This window comes from Schistosoma mansoni, chromosome 7 (assembly GCF_000237925.1).
Source record: "Schistosoma mansoni strain Puerto Rico chromosome 7, complete genome".
Taxonomy (NCBI): domain Eukaryota; kingdom Metazoa; phylum Platyhelminthes; class Trematoda; order Strigeidida; family Schistosomatidae; genus Schistosoma; species Schistosoma mansoni.
Window position 1 is genome coordinate 1,303,072 of NC_031501.1, and position 21,631 is coordinate 1,324,702.

The window sequence follows — 21,631 nt, forward strand, 5'->3', positions numbered from 1 at the left end:
CGGAATTATCAAAAATACTTGACAAGAAGAGTATTCAATGTAACCAACACGAAAAGAACATGATCTTGATATGATCATTTAAAAGGAAAAAATCGATAATGATAAATGAAATGCATTGCGATCAACTACAGATGGTTCTGATAAATTATAAATCGAAAATCGATAAAATTGATGTTTATTTCAGTAATAGTAAAAATAATAATGACAGTAGTAGTACATTGAATGGTAAATATAGAAAAACAATGATGCTCACAACCGTATTATCAGTTAAATAGTATTCATAAAAGAATATATAATTATGGCAAAAGATGTTTTGTAAGAAACTTTTATAAATAATTCATAAATGAAGTGACCAATTTAGATATCAGTCTTACATAGACTATGGATATTTGGGTAACATATAAGAGATATCTTCCCATGGATGACGATACAAGCCTTGATTTAAACGTTTCTGATCCAGGTAATGACCTATAAGGCAAAAAGAATGAAATATAAATAAGGGTATTAACTATGAAGCAACTATATAAGAAGTAACTTTTACATTCAACATTATTTCCAACTGTACATGCATAATTAGGGGTGATTCAGTTTGTTGAGAATTTGAGCACTACTATTTAATCTACTCAAATATAAATAAGTAGTTAGTTCATTAATTAAAAAAACGTAGAAAATTAATAGAGTAACAGCTTAGTTTGTGAATTATTCATTTACATAGGCAAGAGACTGAATACTGTAAACAAAATGAAAATGGCTTACAAACGGATTCACTGTCATGAACAGACATAAAAAGGGTACAGTGACAGTGATAAACTAAGCGAATGGAATATCATATATATTAAGATGTATGTTTAATTTGTCGATCGGACGTATCAGATACAGTTTTCGATATAAAAAATATACATGTTAAGAAGCTGGAAAGTATTCTGTTTCCCGGAACAACGAACACTAGATTAGATAGATTATGAGACTGTATGATAGTCACAAAAACAAAAGTGAGAAAACAGCTGGTTTACAAATAACCAATAAACGACAAGAATGGAAATAAATTCTAGTTGCTCATAAGTAGTATAATAACATATAACTTTCATACAAGGACTGAATAGATTTTTCGGGGACAGTATAAATACATGCTCAAGACAACTGCAATTGATTCCTAGAAAATTTTTAGTCAATCAGAAAACTGGTTTTGTTCGTGGATAGTTCGATTCCTGCGTGTAGGATCGTGAATGTGAATTGGTGAGAAGTCCTAAAGTAGGATGAAACGACCGTCCAATGATTTCAGGTTTTTAATAGTGGTCTAACATTGGTTGGTTCATGATCACCATTGATAATATTGCCTATTATAAACACATTTCAAGCAATCAATCCATTAGTGTCTTTTATAGGTTACTCTGACCACAAATCCGAAAAACAATGGTATATTAAGTCATCCCTTTAGATGTGAACTGTCCATATTCTCGAACCCTTAAAAGAATCCAAGTAAACTTTTAAGACTCTTTCACATTGTTACTAGTTAAAATTAGGATTAGAGAAAATGTTCAGTACTTCACTCAAAATTCTAAGAGGCATTATCAGTCTAATTAGTCCATAAAATACCACCAAATTAGGGCTTGTTTTAGGATTAAAGGGTATTCAATGCGTTTAACACTATATAATGTTTTGGTGTCACCTTAAAAACTTTCAGCAACATACAAAGATATATCTACTGTTCGTTATACGGGATCTTTGAATTTTGCGCAAGAAGTCATGTTTGAAAACTCTATTGATAAACATGTTAAATAAAAACCAAAAAACCACAGTTTTGACGAAGAAAATTGCGCTGAATGATCCATTAGACCGTAATTTGCAATGGATAACTTACAAAACTATTGTTGAATAAGAACGAATATTACAATGAATGCTATTTCCCATTTAGTTATGTTCAGAGACAACAATCTGAAGGTGAGTGTGTGTGTGTGTATACGTATAGATCTACAGGCAGCAAGTGTGGAAGGAAGAACAAAGACAATCCCTGAGACCGTAAAAGAAAAACTGACTTAAAAATATTATAACTCAGTAGTGTAACTGATAAAGTTCCGAGTCCATAAGTCAAAAAAACTCAAACAGAGATATTTCTCATTAAATTCAGTTTTATTGATTGATTATCACCCTTACATTCAAATTAGTCAAATTAGTATAATAATAGAGGGATAACAGATCATTATGATTAGGAAAAGGGTTCCAGTTCACTGAAATTCACATATCAATGACCGACTGATCAATTGGAATCCTAATCATGTCCCAGTAATCACTTGAAATCTGTTTTGTAATACTTGGCATTTTTTGACAAAATCTATTATTATTATTAGCATAGACGGATGGTGACTAGAATTGGAAACCAGGACGCTCTTGGGTCTCATCAGCTCGAAGAGCCTGCATCCCAGAATAGATGTTCACTTATGGTTCCCACTGATAGTCATCATCTATCTTTACTCGTAATGCGTGTAGCTGAAGGCACTATCGAAGCGATTCGCACAGGATACACATATGTCAATATGAAACTGATCATTTTCAATCCTAAGTATCAATGAGAAGATTCGAACAATCAATACAAAAATTTATTATTATTATTAACATTTGAATAATTTTTTCTGGTTAGAAAAATGAACAAAAACTGGATAGAACTAGAAAGGAAGGCCCAGGACAGAGTGAGTTGGAGAATGTTAGTCGGCGACCTTTGCTCCATTGGGAGTAACAGGCGTAAGTAAGTATTATTAACATTTAGTATTCAATTTGAATCAACAGTCTAACGTAATGGACTAATAAGAGTTTGGTGATTTCTGATTCAATATGTGGTTAAAAGTGTAAAATTTTAAACAAATACTTCATTCTCTTTGGAACATGTTATCTGAAAGTATTTTGCTTACGAATACTGATATTAACGCCGAAATTCAAACTTAGTACATACACATAGCTTTAAATATTAAAGCATTATCTATTGAAATATAAATTTCAGATATTCATAAACTTGCATGAAGGTATTTATATGAGTTTATTGGTTCTATTTATTGATATTTAATACTGAGTTATGAATCAGTCTTGGTTGTTAAATGTGGCATCATGAGAAGATTACTTCTAAATCGATGATGTAGTAGATAAATCAAAAGTCACCAAATTGGAAGGTCATGTTGTGACAAGCAAAATCTCCTAATGACAACTACATGTAGCCGGCCGAGAAACGATTCCATTTCCCAAGGAGTATAGATATATGCATCGGTTTAGTCCAATAAACTTCCTTATTACTCATAGTCTTTTCATTCAGTAGTTGTCTGGCAGCTTATGCATAGGAAGTTTGTATGTCAGTGTCAGTGTCGGACACCACGGTGGAGCATAACCATTAAATTAACCAAATTTTAAGTATTTTTATTATGTCGTTAGAACGGTGGAATCCAAGATAGGTATTTCGTTCATGTTTAGTACAAATTAACTGGTTCTACGTGAGGAGGGATTGAATAGGATGAAACACATTACTTCAATTCCATTGCCAGTCATACACATACAAGCCAAATAACACACTGAAATTCAATACTGATTCATAAAACAACTAAAATTACCAATAAACCCGATTGATCGACCCAAAACAAACAAGCCATTCAATGTTCCAATAGTGATATACTCTTCAGCTTCTTCGCTAGTTGAAGTAGAATGAGTAAGAAATAAATAAAATGAAACAAATTACAATTGTTTGAATAGATATAAGTAAATTCAGTCCATTGAAGAAAAAAAAGAATTTGAATACACTATTCTTTTTGTTGGTTTAATGCCTTTACTAATTACGAGTCCAATAAATAGTACCTGTAATAATGGTTCCCTCAGAATCCTGGATCCCGCGTGGATCATTGGTTTAGAATCAGGGTTTTCTAACTCCATTAGGTGGACTCTCAATATCCACTAACCTGGTTAAAGCGCCAGATATTCGCTTTTTATCCTCTGAATTTCGTAAACAATATTCTTGCCACGAGAATGAAGTGAGTAGGACTTTCCCCGGGTATGGCTATATACTTATGGGTATATAAAAGCATTTCGAGAGGGAGAGTAGACTCTTCCAAACATCAGTCAAACCAGGACATTTACAGGTTAATTTATTACAAATTAATAGTCATTAACATTCATTGAAACGAGATAAGATACATACGTGTCTATGAATTAGTAGTAAAATCACATATATTTAACAATAAAACCAAAGGATGGTTAATCTCATATGATAGATTAGTTAGACTCGTTTAGTCTCATTCATATACTCATTTGGTACAACAAAATATCATAAGTGATTTGTTTTATGCTTAAACGCTGAGGTAATTACGTTTCAAGTAATTCTGATTCCTCATAAGTTTTCCACTATTGAAATTAAACAGAAAACAAAATGCACAAAGTATGAAAGAAGCTTCGATTCGTAGATAAGTTTAAGTAGAGAAAACTGAAATCTATTTTAGTAATATATCTTTGTACTTGAGATTTGAGAAACTTTTAGAAAACAAAAAAATTGGTAACACAATCAATAGTCAGTCAGTTACAACATAGAACTTCGTACGTATGTACATCAGTTCGAGTTGCCATACCACATTAGCACAGTTGTCGATTCCAATCGCATAGTGGTAGAAGTAGTAAGAGTATAAGCAATAATGTGAAAGATTAGGATTTGAAGATGTTATTAAAGGAGTATAATTCAGTCAAATAAATTTGAAAAGAGAAAAAAGAAATGGACATGAAGAATTCGGAAGATTAGAATTTGGTAGAACACAAAGAGTGGATGCACCTTCTCCATTACAAACGATTTTGAGCCATGTCATTCAAGGTCTCTAACCATCGGTTGCTATCATCTCGCGCATCCTAACCAGGTAGTCTACACCCACCAAAATGGCTCAGTCTACTTGTCAGTGACTTCATGGATTTGTGCCACGTTTCGGTCTGGCCGCCCCTACCTTTCTTTCAACCTACTCTTACGCCATAGAACATTGCACGTCGGGACAGTCGGTGGTTGGGCATACGTAACACGTGTTCCATCCATCTCAACTGATGAAGTTTCACTACTTCATCAATCGATTTGTCATCCTTACTTAGTACCCGTTTCCTAACAACTGCATTACTTACTCGGTGGTCCCAGGATATACGAGCAATGCTTCGAAGACACCTATGATCAAATACTAGCAGCCTACGAATATCCTCTACTCTTATCGGCCATGTTTCACTGCCATAAAGTAGGACGGTACGAACTGTTGCGCAGTAAACTCATCCTTTAGTTGCTAGACGGATATCTCGCCTACGCAATAAATGACGCAATTCGACGAAAGCTGGACGAGCCTTCTGTATCCGTCTAATCAGGATCATAAAACATGATCCATTGTCTTTTTAGAATTTCTTCGACAGCTATAAAAAATTCCAACTGGTAGAAATACTGTCAGTATTTTCATGTCTTGTTAAAAATTTTCAGAGGAATTATCAACGACTCTCAACAATAAGCCAGGGTATTGTGCTGTACCCCCCTGTATAAGTCAAATGAAAGCAAATAAAACTTTGGATGTAAGCTGAGTTGTTAACGATAACATCACTTGGAAGGTATGAGGCAACTTCAGTAGTGACCACAACCAGATCGTTTACATAAACATATATCAATAATTTAGTATTGTTTATTTGAATCTTCTCATTGATGTTTAGGACTGTAACTGGTCAGTCCCTTATTGGCATATGTGCATTCTGTGTGTATTGCCTCGATATAGCCTTAATTCACAAGCATTATAAGCAAACATGGACAGTGGCTAGCGGTGGAATCCAGGACGCGCGCCACTTTGTCCTATTTGGGACTCGTCAACTGGATGTACCTGCATCCCAGAGTTGATTGTTCACTCTGAGACTCAAACCCAGTACCTTTCGCTTCAAACGCCATCGCGTTATTCACTCAGCTACTGAGTCCTGATATATCAACAATATTCTTCAAATGTTTAACCTAATTATACAATCACGGAACTGATCATTAATTTAATTTATTTCAATAAATCTAATCAAATATACTGATATGATAGAACTTATTAACAAAACAAAAAAAACTTACCATGTAAAATAACCGGAGCTTCTTAACAAATCTACCATGGCTACACCAATCATACCATCAACATTCAAAATTAAATTTGGACGCTAAAAACAAATAAATGAGATAGATAATGTACTAATAAACAAATAAAAAGGGACAGAATTATACTCCTTCGAAAAAAAGATTAAGATTTCAACAAACGATGTAACTAGTTTGAATTCCTTTTTTTTCTTTTTTTAAATACCATAAATCTGCTAAATTCAATACCTTTACTCTCAACCCACTCAAAACAATCTCTTTTTTTCTATATAGTTGAAATCATGAGTCAATTGAAGCTAGACCACCATGAAAAACCTGGAAGCACTGGACGGCCATTTCGTCCTATTGTGGGACTCCTCAGCAGTGCGAACCCACGACCCCGCCTCGCGAGATTCAAACCCAGGACCTATCAGTCTCCTGCACGATCACTTAACCTCTAGACCACTGAGCCGGCCGGTATCCAACGGTGTTAATGTCTAACTAATACAAGTTTAAATAGTACCAAAGAAACAATTCAGAATGTTTTTAGTATCATCCAAATCATAATAGGTCTGAATATGTTAATGTCAAATTATTCTTGGTCAACGTGAATTTGTATGACCTGTCACGGTATTAATTTGTATGTTAGAATTTGGGTATGAAAAAAGTATGAATTTGTAATATGAAGTAGTGTAGTTGAAATTAAGTGAGTGTTTGTAGATTGTCTGAAAAATAAATAAGGTCAAATGTATGTGCGGAAACACGTACATAGGGAGGAGCAATCGTGATTTGCAAATAAGGGTGGCGGAACACATACCTAAATGGCTACAGAACCAAATGAATTCGAATGGTCAAATAAGATCACAGGATAGACAAACATCTTCCTCTATTGCAAAACATTTAGTTGAAACTGGTCATAAGGTTGACATCAAATCAGCATTTGTAGTGTTGTACAAAAGCCTTCAAGGACGTATACTAAGGTTTATTGAAGCCTTGGCTATACGGAAATTGAAACCCCCTTTATGTGTTCAAAAACAATTTGTTCTTACCCTTAACCTACCCTGGTAATGCTTATTTATTATCCAGAGTAGTCATCACATTGTTTTTGTGTACTTTATTTATTTTCTCACCTTAACCTGTCTAGTTGACCTTTTAATTTTCATATAAAAATGTCTTAACAAGTATATGTGTGATCAGATTGTTCGAAATGTATTGCGCTAATATATCACATAATTCTGATAAACTTCGTCTTCTCATTGCATTATCGAAATTTATCAAAGGGACTAATTGTTTTAAAGGTCAAATGTGATTGTTTGGATAAACAGTTCAGGTTAAGCCTTCATTCCTATTGAGAGTAGATAGGTTTAGAATAATATGAAACGCTTTGGCTACTTGCCTCCCTTTGTAGTTAGTTAGAAAAGCTTTTCTGAATTATTTTGATATTTTTAAGCTCAATTTAGTGATTATTGAAAATAGCATGTACTACTATTGTTGATTTTACTTGTAAACCTCTCAATTCTACAGGATTATTAGGTCTGTTTGTGTGACTTAAGTGTTTCTTGGCATGAGTCGAGATTTCACTGGAAGACTCTCCAATATAGAACGTATCACAATCGATACAACCTAATCTATAGAGACAATTTTGTGTACAAGTGAACGGGATCTTATCTTTAATTACAACTAAAGGATTTGTTGAAGTGTTCGTTTTGTACGTTTCTAATATTCGTTGTAATTCTTCTGTCGTACCTTGACGGTTAGGTGAAACCACAGTACCAATCCAAGATCTTTCATTAGAATTGTCATTTACGGAAGGACAGTTTTGTTTTAATATGCTTTTAATAATATTTTTAGGAAAATCATTAGGACGTAGGATGTTTATTATATTCTCTTTTTCTTCCAGCATTTCTCCTTTTCAAGTAAAGATCATGGTAGCTTTTCTGAAAAGATTCAGGACTAGGAAAATCTTCGCAATGGTTGTCCAGAGTTAAAATCAAAATGCTGATTTGAATGTGTCGGTTTTCGGTAAATGGCTAAATCTAGACTTTCATGGTGCTAGCAAACAAAAGTAACTCAATGTAGGACATAAATTAATTTGCAACAACCGGTGATACTGTAGATCCCATAGCTACCCCATTCGATTGTTTATATTAAGTATCTTTCAAAAGGAAAGCTTTTGAATTTAAGCTTAGTTTGAGGGACTTCATGATGGGACTAATGTTGTCTAGTAAACCACTAACGAAGTCCAGACATCTATCATTTGGAATGATATTGTATAAAGATACAACATCATAGTTTATCATTGTTTTATTCTTGTTGATGGATAACTTCGAGATCTTTAACTTGAATCCATATGATTCCTTTACAACATCGACTAAGTTACGTTGAAGTGGCTTCAGTATGTTGCTTAGATATTTCGATAAAGTATATGTAGAGGTATTTGTGAAGTCCACTATGGATCTTAAAACAATGTCAAGTTTGTGAATTTTTGGTAGCCCATAGAAGTGCGATGTGGTGTTCGATTTACGGCATAAAGTAAACCATAGGCAAACGCTGATAAATGACTTTAGTTCTTTCAGAAGTTCACTTGTCTCTGATTTAGCTTTATTTTTAGTCATTTAAACATTTTTTGAGTCTATTTTTAAATATGATCCTGTCGATAGATGAAAAAGAGACTTTTGTTCATAGTTGCTTATATTTAAATCTATAGGACGTAATAATAATAATAAATACCTTATTAGTGGTAATTTTCTCAACTTCAAGTGCATAGTCAACGACTGGAGTTGCTACAAAATGTTCATGTACATAATTCGACAGTAATTGGACACGTTTATCTGGATTAGTTATAGATTTAATCCGATGTCCAATACCCATGATAAGACGTGATGCTTGACGTTCTTGATTAACAAATTGAATGGGTGTTAAGTCAGCATCATAAGCTTGTGAAAACTGACGCGCTGCAGCATCTAATGCACCACCAAATCTATCACCCTAACAAGAAAAAAAATCATTTATGTAAGAAATAAATAGATATCAGTAAATATAGGATTGTGGAGATTAATGAATTTTATTGCGATCAATAACCGATTTAAGTCAGATAACCATTGAAAATGCAAAAGCAATGGACAACCATTTTGTCCTAGTACAGGACTACTCAGATGTGCGTGCCCACGACCGCACAACCAGGAATCAAAGCTAGGAACTTCATTTGCGTAGATGAACCCTTAACCTCTAGACCACTGAGTCAATATCCATTGTTGTAGATATCTAGCTTAAACCAACCATCTTCCATCTTCTCTGAAAAGTAACTTCTTAATAAGCGACTGTGGAGTTGTGAATGCGCACAGCTGAGGAGTCCTATACAAAGACGAAACGGCCGCCTAATACTCAAGTTGCTGCTTTTAGCTTTTCAATTCCCCAACCACCCTGGGTGACATAGTAGGATTGTGTTCTCTCAACTAGATAGTTTACTTGCAGAGATTCCACTATCGTTCTGGACAACAATGATGCTTACTTTATTATTCATTGCATAACTTTATAGTTTCAAATCTCATCATTTACTGACTGAAATTCACGTTGTATCATGCTTTGTTACTAATTTCGTGAATAGTTTGCGCCTGTTACCTCTCGTGGAGAACAGGCGGCCGAATACATACTTAATAATCTTATGTTAATGATAATCAATCTGATATGTCCCACCTGCCCATCTAAATAATATGAAATAAAACCTAGTCATTTGACTCCTGTTATCATGAATGTTAATAATCGAGAGAATAAAAGTTCATTACGTTTCGCTGGGGAACATAAAGGTTAAAGTTTTCGGGAATGCATTTAATGGAGAATGCCCAATATGACTTTTTAATTTTGAAATTAAGGTATGTTGGGAAATAGACAGACACAAACATCCTTTTTAACATATTATATACTAGCTGTTTGAAACAGATGTACGAGGTAGCATGACTAAGGTAATAACAATAACAAATTCAGAATATTAGTATTTATTGGAAGCAGATTCTTCATCATACGTTAAGGGAAATACGTTTTTGATTGTTCTTAAAACAAAAGGACAGAGGGTAAATCGAACAAATTTCACATCATTCAAAATGTTATTCCCCCTTTCAGTGATCACCTTGATTAATATGCACCACTTTCATAGTCGCCCTTATTAGTGTGAACCTTAAAGCTAGATTCTAAAAGTACAACACTTCACCTTGTTCACTGATTCCCATCGTCAGTGGTTAGGCTTAAAAAGTATCAAGGTAAAGTATCAAAAACCACTTACAAAGAAGACATGTATGACCGGTCTGAGATAGTTGTCCCTTCAGGTCTATGATCACACCTCCAAGTCACTAAGACTAGTTCTCATTTCAGGTCCTTCAAGAAGAGTTACCTGTCTATAGTAAGGGTGACCGGGAATTAGCAATCCGCTAATACATCTAACAGCAATTGTGAATGACTTCCAGTTTGTATCATAGTAATAAACATTTATATGAGATTTTAAACAGTTCATTTAAAAAATTCAACTTCATTTTACTCAAATAGAAATGCGTGGAGAGAGAGAGATGAAGATTATATACAACGAGCATATAACTACATAGATGTCAATGTACTCGAATTAGAGCCAAACTGTTTCTACACAAAAGTAACACTTATTTATTTTTTATTTACTTAAACACAGAAATATTGGAACAAGGGGGCACCAGATATATATGCGCCGCACAAATCTCATTTGATTTGTGTGAGGGATGTGATAACGCCTGGGCGCCCAAACTGAAGCACGCAGTTTTCTTAGGAGGCCACAACCGGAGCCTCTGACCTAAAGGTCTGACCTACAAGGCAGTGGAATATCGTGAGGAGATGCAGTCCCATGGTAGCCGGTGACCAACGATTGATTCATAGGCCATTTGTTCCATCAGGATACTGGAGCCCATGTGCACCATTGGTTTGGAATCAGGGTTTTCCAACTCCCCTAAGTGGACTTTCCGTGTCCACCAACCCGGTTAAAGAGTCGGACATTCGCTTTTCGTCCTCTCAATTTCGTAAAAAACACCTCCGCCACGAGAAGGCAGTGAGTAGGACTTCCCTGGCAGAAGCTATATACGCGTGGCCATGTGAGAGCATTTGGAGAGGAAGAGCGGACTCTCCCCACTATTGGCCATACTAGGGCATTTGGGGATAACTAACTAATAATAAGTGAATAAATACGATACATCATGTAAAGTCTACATTGAAATGCAAACCTACAAACTCCACTAAAGACAAAGAATATTAAAATTTATACATAAAATTTTGAACCGGGAAAGTTGAAAATAGCTAATTCAAAAAGATATCGATAGAAAAACCACAACTCTTATTTCACCCCATACAAATAAGAGTTACATAACATCTACATCACTATCAAAACATTTTTCAATATTGGACCTCTTTTAAAAACATTTACTAATCATAAATGTCAGTGAAGACAACGCAAGTTTCTGGATGAATTAAACCATTCAGTTTATCAGATCCAATATCTATAAAATCATTTATCTAAACTACAAACTTTTCACTTTCATCATTTCAAAATCAAAACACTTCTAGGCAGAGATGAATAATAGCTAGCAATGGAATCCAGGACGCGTGTTTCCTCCTATTTGGGACTCGTCTGCAGTTGCATGTATCTGCATTTCTGAGTTGATGTTCACTCTGGGACTCAAATCCAGTACCGTTCGCTTCAAACGCTATCGCGTTACCCACTTACCTATTGAGTCCAGATATCCAATAGCTTTTGCAATGGGGTGAAGTCTTAATTCATTTTTGTATTGTTGTTTGTTTGAATCATTACGCTGATGTTCCCTTATGAAAATATAATATCTAACAACTATTCAATACTCCATCAAAATACTTATTATTGTATCTATGGGAGAGAAAAACACTCACTAATGAAATATGTATGATTGTATTATCCAAAGTTTCATTTCCCAAACGGAAAAACTAACAAACTATCAAACAAATAAAGACAATAGTCGACTAGTAACAAATACCCCCATATATAAACAAACCAATACTACAGTAGAATAAATAAAATTAAAAAAAAAATATTTAAACTTACAATTGTTAAAAGTCCAGATACAAGACTAGAGATGAGATCTTTACCAGCACGTGTTGCTACTATTGTATTATGTGCACCGGATACAGCTGGACCATGATCTGCTGTTATGATAAGACATAATTCTAAAAATTTTGTTGCATATTCAGGTAATCTAATGATTTAATAGATAGACAATGAATGTAAAGAGAGAGATATATATAGGAATATAGTTTTCATTTTAAATGAACATAGAAAATAAACACTTAAGAGATTATTATCAGAAGGGTTTTTATGGAGATTTTAGTAATTTTATATGGTTGAAATCATGAATCAATTGAAGCTAGACCACCATCGAAAACCTGGAAGCAATGGACGGCCGTTCCATCCTATTGTGGGATTCCTCAGCAGTGCACATCCACGATCCCACCTAACGAGATTTGAACTCAGGGCCTATCAGTCTCGCGCGCACTGCTGAGGAGTCCCATAATAGGACGAAACGGCCGTCCAGTGCTTCCGGGTTTTCCATGGTGGTCTAGCTTCAATTAACTCATGATCTCAACTATATAAAACTCAAGAGATTATTTAAAGGAAAGTAGCATACATATACAAGATTATTAGGTATGAATTGAAGGAGTGGGCTCCATAAAGTAAATTGAAGGTTTGAACTTCGCCTCATTTGCTTTGATTTAGTTGATCAGGTATTATTATCACTAGATATTATGGGGAAAAAATGTAGCTTTTGATAGAATACAGAAATCTGTCATTCAGTCATAAACAATGTAGAACCTAGTATATAAGTACGCATTGATTCAAGTTTTCACAACATATCAGCACAGTTAGATAAAATTATCCAGACAAATCCCGGAGTAGTATAGTCGAAATAGTAACAGTATTAGTGGTAGAAAAAAACATGATTCGAGAAATAAGAATGAATTCGAGGAATGAAAATTATGTATATTTTAAGATGATGAGTGAATGCGCTTGTGATATCCCTACCGATTTTGGTTCATATCACAACACAACCTCGCTAACAACTTGTTACGATAATCGTGTGAATCCTTAACCAAGCAATTTGCACCCACATCTACAAGAATCAGTTCGAAATCATTAACAATTTCACCGACTGATGATGCTAAGTATTGGCTTGGCTGAACCAATCTTTCTTCCAACCTACTTATACAATAAAAAACAGTCCGCCAAAATTGGTGATGGTTATGCAGGAGTACTTAATAAGTTGTATTATCATCATTATTGAATGAATTTACGGGGAAATAATAACAATTCATAAAGATATAATACACAAAAGTTATCCACAAAATTCTACTTGAATATCATTTCAACGTTAAAGCTACAACTTATAAGGATGAAAAATAGCTTCATGCCAATATTAGTTAGCAATACAAATAAGGGTGTCATTACTGAAGTCATCAAGTCTTCCTAGTTGAATGGATGAATGTATGAATGTGTTATTGTACAAATAATCTAATCCTCTACGAATACTAACTACTACAAATACAGTTAGTTACATCAGATGTAACGTAGCTGGGTCAAACCTAAATAGATTAAGCGAAATTCAGGTTTATGAATCAATGATTGAAAATCAAATGCTTAAATAAATGAATCACCAAAGTTGAGGATGTAAAGAATTAGATACCAACCTTAGCGGTCTAAAATTCATCAAACTTGTACACAAGAATCAAGATCATGAGTTCGATCGCTGGTGTCGAATAGTGAGAGTACACTACTAATAAGGGAAGGGGGTCAACACTAAAAGCGTGACAGTTATCTAGTGTTCTCTGGTGATTTATTTAAAGTCAGTTTGTGATGTAAACAGCCTTCAAATTGAATGGTTATTCGTAGGAGTATATACCCATGAACCCATTATGTAGGTTCGAATCCATAATTATACATTAGAAAAACATTCAAATAGTTATCGAACAATATTACCTTCTTTTGAACCACAATAAGCCAAGAACACCACCTATACCTAAATCTTGTTCAATCACTTGACTAATTGGCATTCCAGCATATAATAACTCTTCACCTCGATCATCACATATTGTTGATGTAAACGAAACTGGTCGACGAATTAGACCTAACTCCTTTAAAGAATAGTAATAATAATAAAACGAATACGATAACAATTAAATGTTAACAGAGGTACACTTGAAACAAACAGGTATAAATGTCCCGAATAAATTATAAAACTGATGAATTAAAAATGTACAGAGAGTCGTCAAACATGTATGAATTAAGTGTTTTCAAAGTTCAGATAGTCATAATGTAGTGAACAAAACACGACTGGGGACAATCGAATGTATTTAAGCACAAATTACAAACTATCTTACTAAGATCTGATAACCATACAGCAAACAGTTAATTTGCAAAATAACAGCCAATTGTCTCAATCTTCACTGTTCCTTCTGTAAATATCAGTTCATCTTCTCTAATTTCATTGTTCATGCATTTTCCTACCATTTGCGCTTCATTTCAGTTCTTTCCTTATCGGTCTTAAGCAAAAATATATTCTATGCCTGACCATCACCATACACTACTTATATGGATATAAGTAGACCACACTACAATAAGACTTATTGACGAAAAAGTCTTGATTTAAGAATAAGATTGATAATCCGGATAATATTTTAAATAAAACAATGAGAATTTGCAATAAGAGTTCAGTTGAACATAGATTACTAGGCAAAGATGGTATATTGGTTAACGACATTGTGATTATTCACTAACGGTAGTGGTGGCAGTGGATAGATCAGGTATAAAATATTCCCAATCACTGACTACATAGATAGGTGAAGTTTGCTGTACTCGAAGTAGGTTGAAAGAAAACTAGAAACAGTCAAATTAAAACGTGCGATTAATCAATGAAGCCATTAGCTATTCGTTTGAATCGTGTTGGTTAGTTGAAATCACCAGTTGTGATCACTACGATCAGGATTAGATACATCTGTTTAACTGGCATTAAATTAGTCGCAGTGGGATAGATGTGTCTATTTTTTTGTCTAGAATGTAGATTGGTTACTGGGTTAGAAAGAGTTTAAAGGGCAACAAGCGTTAAGGTCAGAATCACAGTATATAACATAATGGAAGATCATTTCATACTGTTTTCTAATGAGCATAACCTCAAGTTTCAGTCGACATATGGAACATGTATTTTTTGTACTACATTTGAATGCTAAATATTTGTAGTGCTAGTTTCTGAAACACTATTGATACTGTTAAAGACAGGCTTCTTTCAACTAAAAAAACTGTACATATCCATTTTCACTATTTGGTGGTATACAATTTGTGCGAACTCTACGGCTAATACCTGAGGATTAAGCGCAAAACGAAGTAGGTTGTTAGATGTGGATGGAAGTAGATTGGCAACTTTGATATAGTGATGAGAAGGTCAATCTATATCCATCACACGTGATCTAAAAATATATAAGTACATTTCATTGGCTAAGAAATACGTCAATTTCCTACTATATATAAAGGGCAGGCTGAAAATTACTCTGATGAGAGGTTGATTTTCCCAATCAATGATTTCTAGAAACAACCTCTTCTTTTTACCAATTAATTGGATAAAAACTTGAGAACACGATTTATGTGAAGAGAATAATAGAAGAAAGATCAACAGAATACAAGAAACAAAACCTCAGAGAAAGGGACACACACACACAACATACAAGTATAACATGATCTTAAAATCAAATGACAGTCCAATCATATGTAGAAAGAAAGAGCAAGTCAACAACAAAAAAACACGAATCACAATCGTTGTATGATCATCACCGTCATCATCATTATCATTTGTTTCTCAATCGACCCAAATGAAAAATGAAAAAAAGTGATTCGAATACAAGATACTACTACTACTCCAATTACTTTTATAAACAAATTTCTCTACCTTATTGATTTATTGGTATTACAAAAGAATATATAGATATAAAGGAGAAAAACACAAACATACTCCTATGATCAAGGACAAATGTAAAGATGTACATGCACATACATATGCATATAAACAAAGAAAGAGAGAGAAATAGTACCTTAAATAGGTAAACATAATGTTTACGAGTAACAGAATAAATATTATGAGGTGATAGTTCAGGATTGATGTGGCATGCGGGGGACATACATTGTTGAAGAATGTTCCAACAAACTAGAACGAAATAACCCCATAGCGTATTATGATTTTTGTTATATCCCGTGGAGAATTACGAATGGTAACTTTGAGGAATATTTATGGACCAATATGATATGTATATTTTCTATTGTATAATTGTTAAGTAACTAAACTATTCATATTCATGTCCCCCTTATTATGAGCTTTATTTTGGACTATAAACTATTGTTATGTGATTTGCCATTCTTGAATTATTCCCAGTCTATTGATTACTGTTCCCCCTATTCACACCCACATTTGGCCAAACCTTTTACAAATGTTATTTTCTATTTTATGGTACGATGCGGTCTGTTTGATTGGTATATAAACCCAGTATGTTTTAGAATAATGATTCATACTACCGAGGCTGTTATTGGTGTTCTGGACTTAACTGGCTGGGCTATGCAGATAACAGGGCCGATAAGTACTCAAGACTGCTCATATGGCTTTTGTGTTTCATTGCTCCGATCGATAATTCGCTCTTCTCTGATTAGCGGGCATCATCACGTCATATATCAAACAGGGAACGCACTCACTCAATCGATATAACAGCTTTACCTTAATATATATATATATATATATATATATATATATATATATATAGTGCACGCAGTGTCGAGCCACCTAGACTGGTGGCCACATTGCAACCTGGTCGATAGCATTGGATCAGTACTAAGAAGGAATTGACACGCATGACATTGATCACCATCCAGTGATCAATCAATCGGGATTACATCTCAGTCCTACAGGAGGTCGGTCGCGGCCCGAATAGCTCAGTGGTAACGTCTCTGACTATGAAGCTAAGTGACACAGGATCGAATCCGTCAGGGAGCTTCAGTTCCCTCAAGATTACAGGTACACCTTGCTGACGAGTGTCAAGTAGCACGAGACCCGGGGTCCAGGGTTTCCTGTTGACCACCTCCAACCACCATCTCACCTCAACATAACAGCTTTCCTTAGAATTCTTCAGTTGAATATTGCCCACAGAATTAAAATTACCTGCATTTTATCTAACTAATTTACATAAATATGGTGATGCAAAATCCACGGTCTGGTCATCATCGACTGTTAAATTTTAAGTATACATATGTATAATAGTTGGATAAGTTATCAAGATTGTTGTGTTTAACCCCATACTGACTATTGAATTGAAAATTTATTTAAAAAAGTAAAGAGTATTGGACAGTTGTTTGAGATTATTTGTCATCAGTACTTATATATCCAAGAATTTACGCGGTTTAAAATCCAGAAACCTTAAAATTTACAAGCATATGTCAAAGAAAAGTTCTTTTAAAGAAATATATTGTATTGTTTACTTGAATCTTCCCATCAATGTTTAGCATTGCAAATGATCAGTCTCTTAATGGTACATGTGCATCCTGTACGGATTACCTCGAGATTGCCTTTAGTTACAATATTTATGAACAGAGATGATAGGGGCTAGCAGTGGAATCTAGGATGTGAGTCCCATCCTATATGGGATTCATCAGCTGGGCATATCTGTGCCTTTTTGCACAAACTAGTGGCTATCTGAACTCAGTAACTAACTGGACAAAGCAATGGCGTTTGAAGCGGACGATACTGGGTTCAAGTCTCAGAATTAACATCAACTCAGGGATGGAAATACATGCAACTGCAAACGTGTCCCAAATAAGACGAAACGCACGTATTGGTTTCCACTGTTGGCCACCATGCATCTCTGCTTATAAATATATCGATTGTTATTATATTAAGGTGTTATTAACGAACAAACGGTCAAACCATTAACAATGTTTACTACATTGAAAAAAAAGGAAATGATTCTGACAAGTAGAATATGTCAAAAATCAATTACGTAAATGAACTTACTTTGGCCCATGCATAATCCATTGGAACATTACGAGGTGGATGATCAGGTTTAGGGATTAACTGACAACTTCTTACAAGTTCATCAAAAACACGTCTACAATTAGTCAATTTAACATGAAATTTATCTTTATTAATATAGAAACTTATAAATGTAAAACAAAAGTTAAATCATTCACTTGGTATTATTTGTTTGAATCAATTGCAGTCCTAAAAAATCAATAGGAAGAATCAAACAAACAATACCAAGTGAATTCAAACTTCATCCCATTGCACAAAAAAGTGGCTATCAGGACTCAGTAGCTAAGCGGATAACGCGATGGTGTTTGAAGCGAAAGGTACTGAGTTCGAGTCCCAGACTGAACATCAACTCTGAGATGCAGGTACATCCAGCTGACGAGCTCCAAATAGGACGAAGTGGGGTGTGTCCTGGTCAGTCTCTAATTGGCATATGTGCATACTGTGCATATTGCCTCGATATAGTCCCAGAGTGAACATCAACTCTGAGATGCAGGTACATCCATCTGACGAGTCCCAAATAGGATGAAACGCGCGTCCAACCAGATTCCACTGCTAGTCACTGTCAATCTATATTTATATACTTAGTGAAGTAATGATATTTTAAATGACAAATTAACTAGTCAATTATACCAATAAAAGAACAAAAAGAATACAATCTGACATAAATATGTTCATTCCAAGAATATTATTCTAATTGAGAAAGAGTGTACTTAATGTACAAGATAACACACAGATATAACGATGATAGTATGAAGTAAATGATTAAACATTTACAGATAATACTTGATTATTATGAGAGTACTCAAAATATTTAATATTTGTCTTTGTAAAGTTGAGAATGAAACTTTTAGTCACTATTACCTTAGTTTCATAAAATGTGGGTGTGTATGTGTGTTATTTTTATAATCTTGATAATTTCTTAGAATATGTGATCTTTCAGACAAACAATTAATCAATATAGGTTAACAGTTAGCTGATTATTATAATTGGGTATATTTCCTGTCGCCCGCAAATGCTCTGGTACGGCCGAGGATGAGGAGAGTCTGCTCTTCCTCTCCAAATCCTTTAATATGGCTACGCATATATAGCAACTCTCAGAAAAGTCCTACTCACTGCAAGGATGTTGTTTACGAAATTTAGAGGACATAAAGCGAGTGCCTGATGCCTAAACTAGGATGGTAGGTACAAAGGATTTCATTAAGGGAGTTGGAAAACCCTGGTTCTAAACTAATAGTCTGCATGGCATATGAAACTATTCTTCGTCGCCATCTATCATGGGACCGCATTTTCTAAAAACGCCCTACTGCCTTGTAGACTAGATCTCTAAGTCAAAAGATAGGGGAAGGGCTCCTTAAATAAAACGTCTGCTTCGGTTTTGGCAGCCAGGTAATATTCCAGCCTACACACAAATTTAATTATAATCACTCTGTGTGGTACCCTTTTGTAGCAATGTTTATGTGCTTAAATAAATAAATGAATAATGTTTCCTGACACTTTTTTGATTAACAAACAACACATATATACACATTCAAATATTTAAATAGTTTTTAATCATCGACCAATTTCAATCGCATAATTATTGAAAACTAGAAAGCACTGAACAGTTGTTTCGTCCTAGTACATGACCCCTTATGAGTGCATAGCCATGAGTTCACACACTATCGAACCCAAGGCCTTTTTAAATTTTATAGCTTAAGATTTTTAAAGTTTAGAACCTTTACATAAACGTTTAATCGTATAACATTGCTCAGTGTTTTATATCTTTTGATAGTAATAACCTATAAATGGAAAATCATTTAATCACTACTACATAGTTAAATTCACATGGTGTTGTTAACTTGTATCTTCCGATTGTTATTTAGGACTGCAATTGATCAGTCTCTTATTGGCCATATGTGCATCCTGTGCGGACTGCCTCCATATTACCTGAAGTTACAAGCCTTATAAGTAAAGATAAATAGTGACTAGCAGTGGAATCCAGTTTGACGCGCGTTTCGTCCTATTTGGTACTCGTCAGCTGGGTGTACCTGCATCTCAGAGTTGATGTTCACTCTGGGACACGAATCCAGTACCGTTCGCTTCAAACTCCATCGCGTTATCCACTTACCTACTGATTACTGATAACCACCTGCTTGTGCAATGGGGTACTGTGTTCGAGTTCCAGAGTGAACATCAACTCTGAGATGTAGGTACATCCAGCTGACGAGTCTCAAATAAGATGAAATGCGCGTTCTCGATTCCACTGCTACATAGTATTTCATCTTTTTATAATCAGTTCAAATTTTTTGTCAAAACTCTTCTTATTTTCCTAATCCAAATGACTAATACAACTATGATCATATAAATTATGTTGATACATTGAAGTATGATATAACTAACAAATACAAATAGTACAGATTATAGCGTTTCAATAGATTGTATTATATTAAACAATACATAGTTATATTATTAAAAACAACTAAATTATTGTTTCATTTTGAACCATTATTATGTTCTTTTTGTTTTATAGTATTCACCCCAATTAGTTTGGTTTGATTTGATTTACAACAAAGTTTAACATTGAAACCTAATTTCAACTAGACAATAATAATAATTATAAGTGAAAACTCGATGATCATTTAATAAGTATTTGGTTATAATATATTATCAGAAGGGGATTTTTGTGGAGATCTAGTATTTTCATAGTTGAAAGCGTGAGTCAATTGAAACTAGATCACCAAGGAAAACCTGGAAGCACTGGATGGCCGTTTTGTCCAGTGGAGTTCAAACCACGACTGTTTTGAGATAGGAACTCACTGAAGACAATTGGTGAATGGTTGGTCAACTTCGTGGATTGGTTGGAGTTAGACATTAACACCATCGGATACCCACTTAGTGGTTTATCGGTTAAGTGCTCTGACGCGAGATCGATACGTCCTGGGTTCGAATCTCGCGAGGTAGGGTCGTGGATGCCTTGTAGAAGTTTCATATGATGATGACAATTATCTCAAGTATCCCATGGTGTCGGAGAATATTCTACGGGGCTTTTCGACCCACGATGTTGAATGGTTTCTCATAATCAAGGAAGTTGATGTATAGTGATGAGTTACATCCCATCGATTGTTCAACAATTATCCGTAATGTCGCAATTTGGTCGGTAAATAGTTAATTCTTACGAAAGCTAGTTGGTTGGCCTAGGGGTTGGGTTCCTACTGGATCTTTCATTCGATTGAGTAACACTTTGTTGAAAACGTTTTCTGGTGCTGACAGTAGTGTCATACGTCTGTAGTCCTCACACTTACTATGATCTCATTTCCTCGGTATTTTGAAAAGATACCCTTTTTCCCACCCTGTTGGTATTTGTTTTACCTCCCAAATATTCCTTTAGGGGACATGGGACATCTATTCAGTTTCATCTATCTGACTTCAGTGCTTCAGCTGGTATGGTATCTAATCGTGGTGGTTTGTC

The 21,631-nt window shown here is 34.6% G+C and overlaps 1 protein-coding gene across 1 annotated transcript in view; it reads right to left on the reverse strand.

Annotated features, from left to right (window-relative positions):
* Window positions 1-441: 441 nt before the first annotated feature.
* Window positions 442-21,631, reverse strand: part of Smp_127730 (putative atp-citrate synthase) — a gene marked incomplete at both ends in the record, with an annotated part of 32,410 nt that continues 11,220 nt past the window's right edge. The window contains 7 exons of the mRNA XM_018798585.1: window positions 442-467; window positions 3,594-3,670; window positions 6,089-6,171; window positions 8,816-9,073; window positions 12,174-12,324; window positions 14,100-14,254; window positions 18,166-18,259. Of these exons, the coding sequence (XP_018653513.1) occupies window positions 442-467; window positions 3,594-3,670; window positions 6,089-6,171; window positions 8,816-9,073; window positions 12,174-12,324; window positions 14,100-14,254; window positions 18,166-18,259 (844 nt within the window). The remainder of the gene's footprint in view (window positions 468-3,593; window positions 3,671-6,088; window positions 6,172-8,815; window positions 9,074-12,173; window positions 12,325-14,099; window positions 14,255-18,165; window positions 18,260-21,631) is intronic.